This window comes from Channa argus, chromosome 3 (genome assembly GCF_033026475.1).
Source record: "Channa argus isolate prfri chromosome 3, Channa argus male v1.0, whole genome shotgun sequence".
Lineage (NCBI taxonomy): Eukaryota > Metazoa > Chordata > Actinopteri > Anabantiformes > Channidae > Channa > Channa argus.
In genome coordinates this window covers 26,203,353-26,219,863 of record NC_090199.1, presented here as the reverse complement: position 1 = coordinate 26,219,863, position 16,511 = coordinate 26,203,353, and the positions used below count along the sequence as shown (strand labels likewise).

Genomic DNA, 16,511 nt, shown 5'->3' with positions numbered 1-16,511 from the left:
CACGCATGTCAAAATGGATCTCGTTTATAAGGGTTGAGAGTGAAAATGGCAGAGAACCTCTAGTATCAACTGTAATGGGTGTGTAGAGTCATACTCATAACTTGGCATTCACTATACACAGATGAAGCATTCTGTCAGTGCACGTTGAGGTGGCACGATAAATAATTTGACTGTGGTTAAGGAATGAGGTGATACAAGTCCACCAATGTACTGCAATGTGGTGCCAGAATAGGTGCTGGATAGGGTAAAAAGCCAGGAACGCCCTCACCCAAGGCAAAACCGTTTTAATGTAATAACAGCTCTGATGAAATGTTTCTATTCATTTGCAGATCTTTGGGAGAACTAAAGGAAGCTAACAGTTGCAGAAGACATGAACTGACTTAAAACTAAATGTTGTGGTACATAATGTTTTTTACAGTCGTTATATAACTGCAGTCACAAAGAAAAGATGCCGTAAACATAGGAGACTTTTGACTCGCTTTTTGTCAGACAAGTTCACTGTCCTGTTGCTGCACCTTAGATTTGCTCATCTAGTTATTCCTAAAATTGAGAGGACAGTCAATCTGCCAGGGTTAAGAAGAAATTCCTTGATTTGCAGGTTTCCTGTGAGCATCACTCTTTCACCACACTTCTAACTCCTCGGTAGCAGTGTCACATTTCTGAAGCTTATGAGGGGGGTTGTGTAATAGAGACGACAGCCGCCCAGAGGTCAGCTTGTGCTATTTTTATCAGCTGTTTTTTCTAGCACCTGGGAAAATGAGAACATTTTAGCCAGGCCACTTATCAGATTAAGATAGTCGATGAAGACAGCGTAGAGATGAAGTCAAAACACACCAACAAACTAAATACAGGGAGGGTAAGACGGACTGCCGGCATTTACGAAGCAATCCAAGGAAACTCTCAAGAAGAGTGACTAACCTCACTGTTCTGTAAGAAACATTTGATATTCTATTCATTCCAGTGTATAAAGATCAATCTATGCCTTTCCCTGTTGCAAGTAAGTCAGGATAAATTGTGCATTTGGACTTAGCTATACAGTAGAAGTATACACATACAATCTTACAAAAAATTATATTGTCAAGAGTGCTGCCACACTAATCTTTCTGGGAAGCTGGTCTCTGATGTTTGATCTGAAAAACACCCAATACAAATTGTATAATGAATACAAACCACACTTGACGTCAGATACAAACAAAACCTGGTGTGAGAGTGCCCGCCAGCAAGGGTGCGACGTCATGTAGACGATGTTTGGAGGCAAAAATCATTACAAGTTCCCATACGCCACAGCAGTCAATTGTGGGTGCTGACCCGTGAGAGATGTCATTACCAGGGGTGGATCACATACACAAGCCAATTCCCATATTTGTATTTTAGTTGTGCAGTGCCTGCCATGTGTACATAAATAATGAATTGATTAGACTGGGTCGGATTATGTTTATCAGAAATGGGATGTCAGGATGCTGTTGGTGGACAATTAGGGTCAGAAGAACATTTCTTCTCGACAAACTGCTACCCAAGTCTGGCTATAACTGAGCACCAACAATACGCCAAAGAAGGTAACATTAGGAACGGTTGTTAAAGACACACGACCTGCTTATTAGAATAAAGGTCCTGAAGTATGTGTGGCATCTGTTTTTATAATTTGAACAATGAGGTATAGAATATAGCCCCCGGCAAGGAAAATTTCTCCTGGCTTTCACTGCAGAGAGCAAAGCTATAAATTCCAAACTAGGTCATTGACGAAGACGGGGGTGGGGGGGTTTATTGCACAGGCAGAGGGAAAATTCACACACAAACACACAAAAAACATTGTTAAGGTGTGAAACTTATTCTGATGACAAACAATAGATTACAATACAAACAGGTATTACAAGTTTTTCGCTGCACCATTGATGTTCGGGAAGAAGGATAATGCCTTCCTCGTTGAATAACAAAGGAAAAACTAAATATCATTTGTACAAGCAAAGTGAATAGATTTGGTCATTCAGCCTCCTTTATCCTTCAGGGATGGATCTGGAAATATGTTATTAGGGTAACCAGACTGGGGCACGTGTGGACACAGCTACAGTCAAAACAGTCAAACAATGGTTTGAGATGTGGTCACAAAAACAAGACTGGAATGAAACTGTAGGTCAGTGTAATGGAAAAAGTTTCAGAAAAACTATGAAATTTCCCTGGTCATCAGATCCGAAAGCATCTGAGCTTAGGTGTAGCCTGGATGTGTGGTAGGAGAGAGAACAAGCTCCTGATTGAAAAAGCGCAACAATAGAGCCTTTGGTTTCTGCATGCCTTACCACCCACTTCTCTCCGTCCAGTGATCTCACGACCACAGTGTGTGTTTTAATGGCATAAATGCCTAGAACTTGGAGAGACAAGGGGGGACAAATACAGACCTTACATAAATGCAATGCTCTAAATGCTTGATAGGCCATATGCTAAAGTGTGCTGCTACAGTGTGCATGGCTGACAGTTAGTGTGTGTGCACCGAAGAATTCAAAGCATCAGTATAATCATCTGTCAGCTATCAAAAGTCACCACAGCAACACATTGCCTGAATTTCATTGAGAGATTGTGGTACTTGTGCATATTTTCAATGGTTTTCATAAATCTAGCACTCATAATGCAGGATATTTCTGGACACATTCAGAGCAATGCGAAACAGTGGCAACACACTTTGCCTGCTTTATATCCCTCTTTCTACAAGTCTGCTTGGCTCTCTGCTGTTGCAGTGTCTCTCGATGGTGCATAAAATCAGGTCTCAATAATATGAACATGAAAAAAAAAAATGACACTGGCTAAAATCTACATTAAGCAAAGAGGAAGTCACCTTAGGACCCCATTAAGAAGTAGCATACACAGCAAAATTCCACACCTGCACTGCCCTATTTGTCCACTAAAAACTGACTCTGTTCTGAATGTACAGATTTCAGCGTTTTTGTTCTTTATAAAAATGCCAAGAGCAGTTGGCTGTATGTGCAGAACCGGGCCAGTGCAGGATTCCCTCTGGAGTGGGTGTGGTTTAAATATATAACTCTGAATACTTGGAGCCACTGTGAGCTCAGTAGTTATACATCATCTACAAATTTAGGACCTTTCAAAATAAGAGTGAAAGATATCTGCTCAATACATTAATATATATATATATATATATATATATATATATATATATATATATATATATATATATATATATATATATATATATATATATATATATGGAAACCAGTAAAGTAATGTTGCTCTCAAATGATGGAATAGCGTAATTTCTGAACACTTTGTTGGGGTTTGGAAATCTAATCTTTGCATCATACATTTCTAGTTAGTGTCGAAAGTCCTGAACAGGCCTGAGAGGCCTGAGACTGGGCAGTTTTTTTAAATGTGTCAAGCATATACAATTTCTTACTTTTTCCAGTTAAACACTATGCGACACTAAGAATGTTTGTTAAAACAAATAGGTTATAAAGCCCTTTCATAATAACTGTCAAACTTGCCTGGTCATCATCCTGAGTGTTCTCCACAACAAGCCACTACAAAAGAGGTTTATACAATTTCCCTGAGTTACAGGAAGCTGCAGCATTACTGATATTCGGCTTTACAGTAAAGGAAATAGAGATGCTGGAATTGCATTTCCGCCATTACAAGATTCGGTCATAGAATTAACTGTGATGAGTGGTTTCAGTAATACTGCAGGAACTTCCCATGCATCGGATTTCTTCCAGGTGACAGCTGAGGAGAGAGGGCGGACAGAGTAACTCATGGTTTTAGTTCGGTGTTCTGCAGAGATTAATGGACTACTCTGTGTGCACTGAATGTAGGTGAGAACACATATACATTTGTCCTAAGCATGTAACCTTTTCAGTTTGCTTTTGTGGTTAAAGTCTTAAGCCTTGCTACACATTTAACGTATGCAATTTCAAAGACATATACATTTCACAATATTTAAGAACGTGACAGCAAGCGCATATAAAGACACTACATACTGTACATATTTATGCCCCACAACTGCTGCATAGATCTTAATCACAACCTATATGCCATGTTGTAGCATGACTGCAGTGTAAAAATTCACTGAGGAGCGTCTGTGTAAGAGTATGTGGGTACACATTCATCGGAGTGTAGCAGAGCGAGGCAGAGTGGGGGAGGGGTGTTGCTGGGGCGGCATCTTGACCTTGCAGCAGGAAGAAAAACAGGGGGGGGGAGGCAGTGAATGACTGACCCAGTGATCAGTGAATGAAATCAACTCCAGAATTTTCTCATAGGCTCCCAGATTCACATGGTGGTGGGTCAGTCTTCTGCAAATGCTGTTTGAAGCAGCATGCCAGATGATAAGCTCCTCTCCCCAAAGGCAGACTGTAACTCTTCACTGTTCTTGGCAAAGAGCATCTAGACTAGTAAGTGAATGAGGCACTGCAGGCTCAAGCTCTGACAGATTCATTCAGAGGAGTGGATGGAAATTCTCTGAATAAGAACACACAGGTTCAGTGCTGGGAAAAAGCTAATGAGAAAAGGGTACACAAACAGCTAAATCAGCAAACATTTCTGTGGCACAGGCAAAGTCAATTTGCTTCTTATTAAATCTCCCCTGAGGAGTTCTGTCTGAATAACTAGCATGAATCAGGTTTCATTTTATTTGTGCTCTCCTTTTCAATGAACTACATTCCCTTGACAAAAAAAAAAAAAAAAAAAAGACTGCGTGAATTAATAAAATGACCCCATTTCTCTGCTAAAGCAAACCTGACATGATGGGAAAACCGTGCTCATTTAGCTACACATCTCTAGACATGAGAGCAATATGTTGGATGAGGCACAGACAAGCCAGAAGCTCACAGACAGATTAAAACATTAGAGTAACAACCAGGATGCTTTAGCGACAGAGAATTGGACTGCAAACGCCTTAGCCAGACATGGCTATAAGTGGGTCAGGACATGGAACATGACATCGCTCTGACAGGGCCACCGTGCACTGATCTTAGCAAGACAGAGAGAACTGCCAAATGGGCCAAATGTAGAAATATAAGCTCAGCGGTAAACTGAATAAATACAAAACAACAACAACAATGTTTTGGCAGTCCGATACTTGCATAAACATGCTACGGGAGACCCAAATATAGTTAAGCCACACAAAAAAAAAACACAAATATCTGTTTGAAAGAACACAAAATTAACAAGATCTAAGCTTGGAAGTGCAGCAACAAACACCATCTTTACAGAAAATGAAACCTGGTAACATAAGATTTCATCATCAGGTATTTGCTCTCTGCTGCATCACAAGTGAGCTCTTATCTTGGGTTTTGGTGCGATTAGCATATGTGTGTAACTAACAAGCGAAACAGACACCGACATGCATCTACTGCACACATTTACTTCCTTGAAAAACATGTTCTTTCATTTTTTTGTTTACACATGATGGAAGCACAGATTGGCTTTAAACCATTTCCTGTATACAGCCATGAAATGCAGCTCACGTGCTCTGCTAAACAATCTAAAATGCAGTTAAAAGCAGAAAGACAGGACACTGTGAATCGGAATCAAGTAAAAACAGAGTCATACGTCATCTTTGAACTGACACAGGGCTGCAGAGCTGTCAAACACACTTCCTAAAATAATGTCCACTGCCAAGTATGAACAATTTCATTTGCTGCACTGCTGGTTTGTGTTCATAGCAACTTTGAGTTTAGCAGCATACTGGAGACCCAGTTCTCATATTTCTGAACGTAATAAGTCACATACTTATGACATGTATTACAGGAATTTAAAATAATATTAAGGTGAATAGGGTTACAATCAATGGGGCTATTTCTACACATAAAGTTAGCCTTCAATTCCCTGAATTAACTTCCTTTACCAGTGGGGGTTTTATGGGGAAATGACGTTTGACACATTTGGTAAATGGCCGCTTATATGGCGCTTTTATCTGAAGCGCTTTACAATGTTGCTTCTCATTCATCAATTCGAACACGTATTCACACACCGATGGCAGTGGCTGCCATGCGAGGTGCTCACCTGACCCGACGGAGGCAACTTACGGTTCAGTGTCTTGCCCAAGGACACTTCAGCACGTGGTTCATGGATGACTGCCTTACCAACTCAGCCGCACCTCTTGCTCAGCTGGCTGGAATGAGTTGGCTTCATCCATTACTAGTTTTCAGTGTTCTGGAGAATTCACAGTTTTGATCAATTGTGTCCTGTCTATATAACCTCCAGACAATAGTGAATCAAAATCAGGTTTTACTCTATACACAAGGTTTTTTTAAATAAAAAGGTAGTAAATGGCTTTTTTCATTTTACACGTTCTTAACACTGTAAAGAACAACATTAGGAACAGCTGTGCAACAACAACAGCAAAAAAGAAACTGCCCAAAGTATTAGCAGATCTTGCGGTGAACACTTGTAAAACACAGACAACCTACACACTATTGTCTCTGAACACCTCCAAAAACACAGACAGCACACATTACATCACAGCTGCAACAGATGTATGTGTTACTTTCTCAATGGGAAGCCAGGGTTACTCAATCTTTATATATTAGCAAAGCTCACACACGCAGGCGTTGCCAAGGAAACCGTGACGGCTTACGTTACTGTAGTAGCTCATGAGAACTGCTGGCACTTCTCTTTGAGTGACAGCAAAGCCAAAAAAACTACTCTTGATTTTTGATTCAATCTCAATTTACAACTTGTTCACATTGTTCAAAAACTTAAATTATTTGAATTCATTTAATCTTTTACCCAGCCTTATGGAAGATGTGTTACACAGCAGGAACTGAACCCGCCGGGGCCCATACGGGTGCCGCATCCTGTGAAATAAAAGGCAGATATATGGCCATCATCTGTATAGGCTGCTGCACTGGCCAAGCACTTACATGCAACTACACTTTCATGGTGGATTACTTTGTAACATCAAACACATATTTTTGGGGTAAAGTTAGAACAGATGCTTCAGGGATAACTTTCCAGAGATTTAAAATCCTATTGGCAAGTATTACAAATCTGTGTGCTGTGTTAACTAACATTATTGAGACGTAATCCATTTTGTTGTTGTGCTCACTGTTCCATAAAACAATTGCTCAACCTATGCAGCCCCCAGTGTTGTCCTATTGTACGGCAAATGGCTGTCTGAATGCATCCTAATGAGTGGTTAACCCAGTCTGGGTCACTTTTCATTCTCTTACCTTTTCACCGTCTGCCACATTTGTGACTGCTGTTGCAAAGCAAACCAAATTTACATATGAAACAGTCTGTTCCATTCCAACTTTTAATATCTGAAGTGTATGCATTTACTTGCTTTAGTCACCAAGTAAGAAATGTCCCCTGTCGTTAATGGCACCTTCAGTTCCAGCAGGCATTACACTAGTACAGCACAGCTTGTTCCTAACACTGTAGAAGCTCAGGGGACAAGGGGAGAACCAAAGCACTTTGTCCACATGGATTAGTTACACAGCCATACGTTACCATGGAGCAGATTAGGTTGTGGTAGGCTTTAACTCACTAATACTCTGTCTCTAGAGCATTTGCACTAATCTAGGAGTGGAGGTACTTTAGGGGTAGTCACTGTCTTTTAAGCTCAATTATAGCAGACAGCATCAAGTTAGCAGATATTTACCACTCCAGGATTGGCCAGGTTTGAATTCCTATTTGTGGCTACTGAAGTTATGATATATCGGTGGATGTGATCCAGAAGCAACTTTCCTTTTGGCAAAAAAAAAAAGCAGCAAGAGGAGCATTGTGTCTTGTTGTGCTTCTGACATTCCTTTGTGACTCCCCGAGGATACACTACAGTCTCAGAGGCTGGACTGTTGCGATAATGGCAGCAACAGCATTGACTACATTTCCTGTTATTGAGATGTGGAAGCAAACATAAGGGATCGCTGCACTGAGGTGGAATTGGAAAAAACTGCTGTTGTACCATCTTACGTCAGTGTTACTTTAGAACAACAACAAACCACCAAGTATAACGAAGGCTATCAAAGGCAACAGTGTGTTAATAAAGTGTTGACACAATTAACTTCACCTTAAAGTGACATTCAGAGTTTCTAGTAAGGCTAAATACTAAAGGTGTTGGTGGTGTGCTTCTCACTCTTCTACTCTGCTCATTACATTGAGGAGTTTGCATGGTAAATCACGTATTGCTAAATATCAGGCATTTCTGCAATAAATGATTTTGTGTTAAAAAGGATAAGAATTTTATGTGCTGACAAAATACATAAACTGTAAAAACAGAGATGTGGTTAGATCTCAAACAGAAAGGTTAGTTGGCAACAGCAATGGCCTGCCACTCAACAAGCAGTGTTTGGACAAGCACTTGTATGGGACTAGCATGCAACAGATGCTAATAACCAAGGTAATCAAACAGCTGACAGGCTATTTTTTCTGCACTGTAAACTGGAGATGGTAGTTGCAGATACGGATATGGATATTTTCTTTTCTTCTTGTCATACGCAGACCTATAATTTTGGCTTTGTGTTTGCATTTAGATAAATAGAACATTGTGTAGTGTCTGTCACTGTCAGCTGCTTTGTTTCTGGGACAGTACAGAGTGCGGATGAACCATGTTTTACATAAAAATATCAGCCAAGCCCTCCGAAAGCTTGGTAGAACACTGAACAACGCACAAGATTCTAATAATAGTATGTTAATTAAATAAAGATTCTTGGTAATGATGACTGGATTCTGGTCTTTATGGTTCACTTAATTTTTAAAAACAAATAAGGTTATATATGAGCACATAATTTTTGCACTAACAGCTAAATATTATAAAAGCTTCACATTTGTAATTGCCAAGTGGTGTGAAGTCCCAAAAAGAAAAAAAAAAAAAAGGAATATTGAGAGTAGCATATTCAACACAGAGTACATTAACCGCTGTAGAACAACACAACCTTAGGGGCATGTGAGATCTAAGCCCTGACTTACGTAACAGTGCATTCAAGTCACAGCAGCGTTAAGTATGAAATGCTTTAATAGCACCTTTCACTGAGCAGAGATGGTTCTCAAGGCCAAGTGTGCAGTGGGTGTTTTTCATCAAGACTATAGGAATGGGCTAAAAAGGCTTTAACAGAGAAATGCGGAGACGTGTTTTTACCCTCAAATGAGGAAATGGTTTCTAAGAACTAGCTATATCCAAACAACAGCATTTAGTCAAGAGGCAACATTAAATTCTTCTAAGCAAGATGTCTAGTACAATCCTAGCTGATGACATTAGATAAACAAAAGACTGTATAAATGCTTTGTGTTGGTTTGTCCTTATAAGCAGGATGTTGCTACACCATTATGCTGCAATGGTGAAGTACCTGCTTCAGAAAGGAAGTGAGAGGGGAAGAGATTTCTCTGGATTTTCAACAAAAAGAGCCAGCAACTGTTGTGACGCACCATTAAGTCTGAACTGTGGTGTCTGCAAAAATACTCACTGCAGAGAAAAGTCTCAGAGGGAAGACAATCCAAATGCACCAAACTCAGCTTTAAAAGCATTCAAATGTACATTTTAGACACCATCTCAGATCAGCATTCAGTTTTACCTCTTTCATTATGTACCCCAATCTTTAAACTTTAAAACATCTTCCTTAGCTCTTGATGCCCTAGTTTAAAAAACACCCAAGGCCACACAATTAATCTTCATAAAGTAAGTCTGTCCCATCTACAAAAAGCCCATGTGCTGTATCATCACCAGCTTACAAACCATGTCTGCTTTTCAATTATTATGTTTTCCCCCTTTGGCTGCATGTGTAGACCCAGGTGCAGGTACTAGACCACTATTTATACCTGTTTGCCTGGTGATCAGTCCTTCCTAGGGCTAAAGAGGTTTAGTCTTCCTGCATCCTGCTCCTTGCTTGTGTAGATTTCCATTTAAAGAAAACAGCACCTGGAACCTGGCACGCTAAAAAAACGCATGGCAGGCTGTTAACAGGAAGCAATTCCCGACCAACTGGTGATCATGAGTTGTTCAAATGAATAACGTAACAATATGCTGCATAACTTTTCAGCAAAGCAATAAAGCATCTTTAACTAGTTTAAAAGTGTGGCTCACACGGACACTTGAATAATCATGTCCGGACTCAGCTGGAATGCACTGAATAGCAGCAGCTATGCTCAACACATTACTGAGTAAAGCATTGATCCAGAATTTAGCCACTATGTTACAGTTACTAATGTTATGTGCTATAGCTTGAAACTTTTCCTTTTCATTGTACTTGAAAAACTGATGTCACTGTAACATAATGGAAAAAACTGCATGAAGAAACATCATTCAGCATTCAGCCACCCATCCACTGTACTACGTCACTGACTGGCACCTACTATAAGGAAATTAGATGCACAGAAATTTAAATTACCACAAGTGGGAAATTTAATAATAAAGAGCAGAGGTGGTGCTGTAAATGCTGGTAAGAAGGGGATTTAAAACCAAGCAACCAAAAAACCAAAACCAAAACTTGAGGAACAAACACGTCTCTGCGCTTACACAGAGCACTCATGCCTGAAAATGAACTAAATCATGCAGCACGGCAGCTGCTCACTAAAAGCTAAGCAAGGCACTGCATTACTTTACACTGCAAATGCACCACCAGGTCTGCAGTGAAAACTCTGTTTGGCGTAATAGTACAGCTGAGTTGTATATTCAGTCACTGGGAGTGCGGATGTTTAGCACAATGCCTCCACACCGCAGTTACCAGCAAACACATCTTAAACCTCAAGCTGACAGGAAGATGGTAGGAGCATGTCACTGCAGTAGGCCATGGCATAAGAGAGTGTGTGGGTTATGTATGTCACAGAGGTACTCGTACTTTACATCATCCTTGCTAGTTAACACTGGCCTGTTTCAGGCTGCCGTTATTGCGATCCAGGGCCAAATAACTATTGTTTCTACAACCAATAATCACACGCAGATCACTGGAACATTGACAATGAGGCTAACCAACACCTTATCAACTGTGTGAACAACATGAGTGATGCAAAGATGTCATGTAAACGGGACCTCTGTAGTGCATAGCAGCCAGCATTACATACACTATTAATGCACACACTGGATTAACTGTGACTACAGGTAATCTCACTTACCGCCATCACCAGTTCAAAGGGATGCTTGTACACCCGCACGGGTGACTGGTACTTCTGCACCATGATGGGGATTACAGTAACACCAACAACCTTTAAGGAAAAAAAAAGAGAGACAATTAATTAGGATAAATGGTGATAACAAGTGAAAGAAAGAGAAGCTGAGACATAGAGCTGCGCTTCGTTCTCTGGCATCATTCCAATAACTGTGTGCCAAAATAACAACATTGCAGCAGCATCTGGCCCAACAACAGGAGACTCTGGGTGTAATTAAGTAAAGGTGTGTTTTGGCTGACTCTTGAAGATGCCAGGTGTTTCAGCGTGTGTAGTTATTTGTTATGGGCTGCAGAAGGGAACGTTCCTGAGCTGTGACCAAGGATCTAAATGATCAATACATGCAGCATTTACTGACTACCACTGCAAACTACTGGGGATGTAACTACTGTTTGAGCAGAAGTTCAGGTCACAACTACACCCAACAACACAACATGAAATGATAATAAATAAATAAATAAAAGACGGAAGCTATTCATTTTCTATAATGTAAACAACGCATTCCACATGCTGGAGCGTTTGAGCAGATGCTAAACAACAGGATGAGACAGAGCAAAAACATGAACCAAAAGAATTCTTTCTTTTAGCTTCTTCCACGGCTTCATAAACCAACAAGGTGCGTGACAAAAACAAAGACTGTGTGTACTCTGTGTCATTTAGCAGAAGTTGAAATTGTGGCTTGAACTTCATGTTCTGTTTGTTTAGCGTGCTGATACAGGTTTGTAATTCCTGCTATGCTGTGCGGGTGAACATGGCTGGAAGCAGGGGTGTGAGCCAACATCTGAGCACTACTTAGTGAGGGGATCACAGTGGGCATAATAACCGGGGTAAAGGAGGACGGGATACAAACAGGTGGCCACAATATTCCTCTCTAAACACCACACAGCCCGTCTAACTATTGCAACTTCCATACATACCGTCATGTTTCAGGATCTGTCAGCAACTTTAGTGACACAAGACAACAACTTCAGCATCTCTGAAAGGACACAGTTTCTACCAAACAATTCAGCTGGTACAAATATCTAATATCTAAATATCTATCTTTGAGTGCACATTTATCCCAAGCTTTTAGCAGTGGATGAGTTAGCAAGGTTAGGTTTAAATGGTGTCCCCGTCCCTCGTTGGGGTTTTCTGTGAACGGCTGTCCCTGGAACAGAATTCCTCGTCTGTCATGTTTATGAGCTGTAACTGAGCGACGATTGGAAACAGCGCTAGAACCCATTTTCATCTCCCGAACCTTTCGTTTTTACTTTTAACTACAACCCAGTCACATTTTTTCCCACATCCAGCTCAGTAGTTATGAGAATATGCCACGCCGACTCGTTAACGTAAAGGTTAGCTTAGCTCCACATCAACAGTACTGGCTAAATGAGACAAGCCCGCAAGCTAACGTTAACTTTACCAATCGCTGTTAACTTCACATAACTCTCATAAATGCTGCTTACCGGCGATTCGTAGAACTAAATAAATCTGTCCCAGCTTCGTCTGGTTAGTCGCTGTTTCTTCGGCAAGGACTGTCTGAATGAAGTCTTTCCATAACGTTACCCGTCTTCGACTTTTCACTTCGCCGGGTCCGGTCGGTGAAACTAAGCCAGCAGCTAACGACGATTAGCTCTGTTGTGCTAACCGCTACCCATGTAATCCCAGGAGCTAACGAGCTAATATCGTTTCCGCGGACAACTCCACCTCACAGCCTGACAACGGTGGGAATAGTCAAAGCGACGAAGAAATATCCTTCACACTCCGCTGTTAAATCGAGGCTAAAGAGATGAAGTGTCGGGACATTGTTGCTCCTCTCTCCTGTCTGTCCTGCCCGTGATGCCGTCGCTCCTCCCCTGTTTAGTAAGCCCGGTTTTTTCCACCTCTCAGCCAGCGCAGTGCTGCGTTCATAAAAACCCTGAGCGACCACATCTGTTCCAGTGAAGGACAAACGCCAGAGTACAGTCATAAGCGAGCGATGCAAAGGCTTGCGTCACAACATTTAATCCTTAAGTCACGGCATTATTTGATTTTGCAAACTATGTGACATGAATTATAGCTGCAGCCCTAAGAGATGCGCACAGATCATTTGCAGGTTTATAATGCAACCAGCTCACAGTCATAATCATATGTTTTCGGTGCAATGTTGTGTATTTGTACTACCCTAAGACAACAAATGCATGCAAAGAATACATCTTTTATGTCACCAGGGGATATTAGGTAGCACTGACATTGCACCAAAAGGGGGGGTGGTCGACCTAAAACGGCACTAAAATAATTTAGAGCTATACTTTACAAAGTTGGTAGATACACAAGCCAAAAAACTAAAGCATCACAGGCTGAAAACAGTCGAATATCTTCTAATACAGATAATGCTTATAATGCAGAATTCCCATACGCATAATACAGCTAACAGCAGCTATTGTTGGACCACCAGTGCCTTGTAAATGCCCACACCTCTATTTGTAACTCTGTAACACAAGCTTCCAGTTACAAAGGATTCTCTTTTCAAGCAGAGCTAACGACATTTCATTATCAAGGTTAGCCTATATTCTTAAAAACATTTTACATATGTTTTGAGTATTATCGTTCGGCTTTTGTTTATGCAAATCCCACCATTTTGTTTTGCTTGGATTTTTGATGGTTAAAAGTGACAGGTGAAACCAAAAAGCATTATTTTTCCAGACAAAAGGTTCCTTCAGTTTGATTTCCACCATCAAATCTGTGTGCCCAACACTCAAATACTTGAGGACAATTTAAGCCATTAAATCTAAATGTATTGCTGGCGTTGCAAACATGATTTGCACGAAGTCTGGCACAACTTCTTGCCAAGGTACATTGATGGGTAAATACAAATTGAAAAGCTCAAAATTCTAGCAACACTTGCAGATTATTAAAAAACCTCATCATTTTGATCAACAAGTTTCAGCCTGTGGCCTCTGTCAGGACCTGTCAGCCCTTTCAATGTAACAGAATAGAACACAGCAAGTTAATATCCACAACTTAAAACGCAATACCTCTGTTGCTGTATTTTAAACTGGGTTCAACTGTGACTTCGTAACTAGCCCACTCTATTGTAATGTAAATTGAAAAAACAAATAATGTAAGAAACACAAAATCTATGTAGTTCGTGTTTTACTGCAATGTTTGTTGAGAAATGATTTTCATTGCATCTCTTGTGTTTCGTCTGTTCCCGTCTTCTGTTGTTGCACAAATACATCTGGGCTGTGGCCTCTAAGCTCCTGTTTAGTTCTCATAGTTTAACTCACGTCCTAATTATATAAGAGGTTTAGCAGCGATGGCGGTGGATGATAGCACTAAGGCGATTGTGTTTCAAAGGGCAGGCTTGTTGAGTTTCTGTAGCTTCTATACTGAGGTCTCCCACCACACCAAAGGGCAAAGAACAGCAGATGCATTACAGAGTCAGCACGGACAGCGTTATTGTATGGTAACATAATGTCTGGCTAGAGAATTTGTTATTGGGCAATGGGTTCCTTGTAAATCCATTACAACAAAGTAATAGACCATTCATTGCAATTCCATGAAGACCGGATGGAGTTAAGACACAGAAGTTGCAAAAGGTCATTATATCGTATGTTGCTCAGTGGTTAGGTGTGGGTGGGCTTCACATTCAGTGAGTGAAAACAGAACATTGACAAAGAGTAAGGTTGGTGGGCTAGTGGCAAACAATGTTACTGAGATTTCCTGGACTCAAATCAATCTTTTTCCTTCCCCTGTTTTACAGGCACATTTTTTTAATAATCGTACCATATTTAGTTTACAAGAATGGAACTAGTATACTTATGTAGCTGATTTTGAAGAGCATGTGTTCTTACTGAAATTCATAAAAGTGGCATCTGAGGTTAGTGGTTATCAATTATTGAAGAACAGAGACTAGAAAGTACAGTATGCTTGTCTAGAAAATCTACTGTAGATCCTGAGTTCGCCTAAAATTGCTCTGCAGTGCCCTCTGCTGTGCAATGGGCGCATTTACAACAGTGTGTATCTACAGTAGTGTTTTTGAGGTAAAATATCTAGATCAGTAGTTTTAAAATCCTGGTGCACAGGGAGCCCTGCTGTGCTTGTTTTCCAATTGTTTTGAATTGTGTGAATTGTTATTTTCTAGTTTTTGATTGACTGAACACACCTGATCCAAGTAATCAGCAGTAGGAAGTGCACGGTTCACCTTGAGGACTTGAATTGAGAACCACTGATCTGGATCCATCCACCCACCCATGTGTTGCAGGGGTGCTGGTAAACATCTCACCTGTCACAGTGCGACCCTTAGGATGCACCTTGAGCAGCCTGCCAGTCTATCTCAGGCCTAACTCCATTACATCAAATGTACAGTACATATTTCAGTTTAAACACAGGCTTTTTTGCATAACCTAACGTTTAAGCAGCAACACTGTTTGTCCAAAACACTCTGCTTTAATCTTTTTAACCGGAATATCTGTAGTAACAGTTTGGTCAATATGTGGGGTTGTCACATACATTTGAAAGAATTTTGACTAGTTGTGAGGATTGTTATGATCCATCAACTCTGAAATAGATAAAGTAGTGTGGAATTGTATCATTAAGTGTTTAGAGACCTGCATCTGTGGTGCAGGAAGGCAGAGCGGTCATCCACCGATCCCACAGTTCAGTTGTTGGCCAGCTGCATAGCTGCTTCCCCATTGGTGTGTGTGAGTGTGGTTGTGTTTGTGAGTGAATGAGATGCAGTGTAAAGTGCTTCAAGTGCCAATAAGTAAAAAAGTGCTATATAGGTGCAGACAGTTGGACAGTTTGTCTGCCACTATGGACTGAATTGAAAAAAGTTCAGCAAAGTTCAATCAGGAAAACACTCTAATATAACTATTATCTTCTTTCTCTAACTCCATTTCTAAATTTAATCAGCTGGCTGAGGGCATTTCATTTCTATTAAACAATCAAGTTCTCCGTGAGCCAACCATTGCAAACCTGTTACATTATATCTGTTCCTGTCTGGACTATTAGAATTTCAGTCATTTCAGTGATGGGTCAAAGCAAAACTCCTACATTCCATTCACTTCCAGTTTTCACCACATCTCGTCTATATCTATGGATTGCAATTATATTAGGTAAAGAAATCCATCGTTCCCAGAGGATAAAATCTTTTATAAAATCTCCCTGGTGCCAACAGGTGATCAGAAATTTGAATGTAATAGTAAAAAATCTCTACATCTAATGGAGGCACTGGCACAACAATTTGTATACAAGCCTAATTCCAAAAACATTGGGAAGATGTGTAAAACCTAAATAAAAACAGAATGCAATGATTACTCATCAACCAATATTGTATTCACAAAAGAACATAAAAAGAACAAAATTAGATTATTAGCTCATTTTGAATTTGCAAATCATTGCATTCTGTTTTTATTTATGTTTTCACATTTTACCAACTTTTTTGGAAT

At 40.3% G+C, this 16,511-nt stretch overlaps 1 protein-coding gene across 2 annotated transcripts in view; it reads right to left on the bottom strand.

Moving 5' to 3' along the window:
- The window catches only part of si:dkey-237i9.1 (SEC14-like protein 1), a 28,018-nt gene extending 15,070 nt beyond the window's left edge, over window positions 1–12,948 (bottom strand). Inside the window, exons 1-2 of one of the 2 annotated variants that reach the window (XM_067498336.1) lie at window positions 12,546–12,948; window positions 11,050–11,139 (exon numbers count right to left, since the gene is read on the bottom strand). In XM_067498336.1, the coding sequence (XP_067354437.1) occupies window positions 11,050–11,112 (63 nt within the window). In that variant the 5' untranslated portion in view covers window positions 11,113–11,139; window positions 12,546–12,948. The remainder of the gene's footprint in view (window positions 1–11,049; window positions 11,140–12,545) is intronic. The other variant, XM_067498337.1, reaches the window with a different exon arrangement.
- Window positions 12,949–16,511: the final 3,563 nt, after the last annotated feature.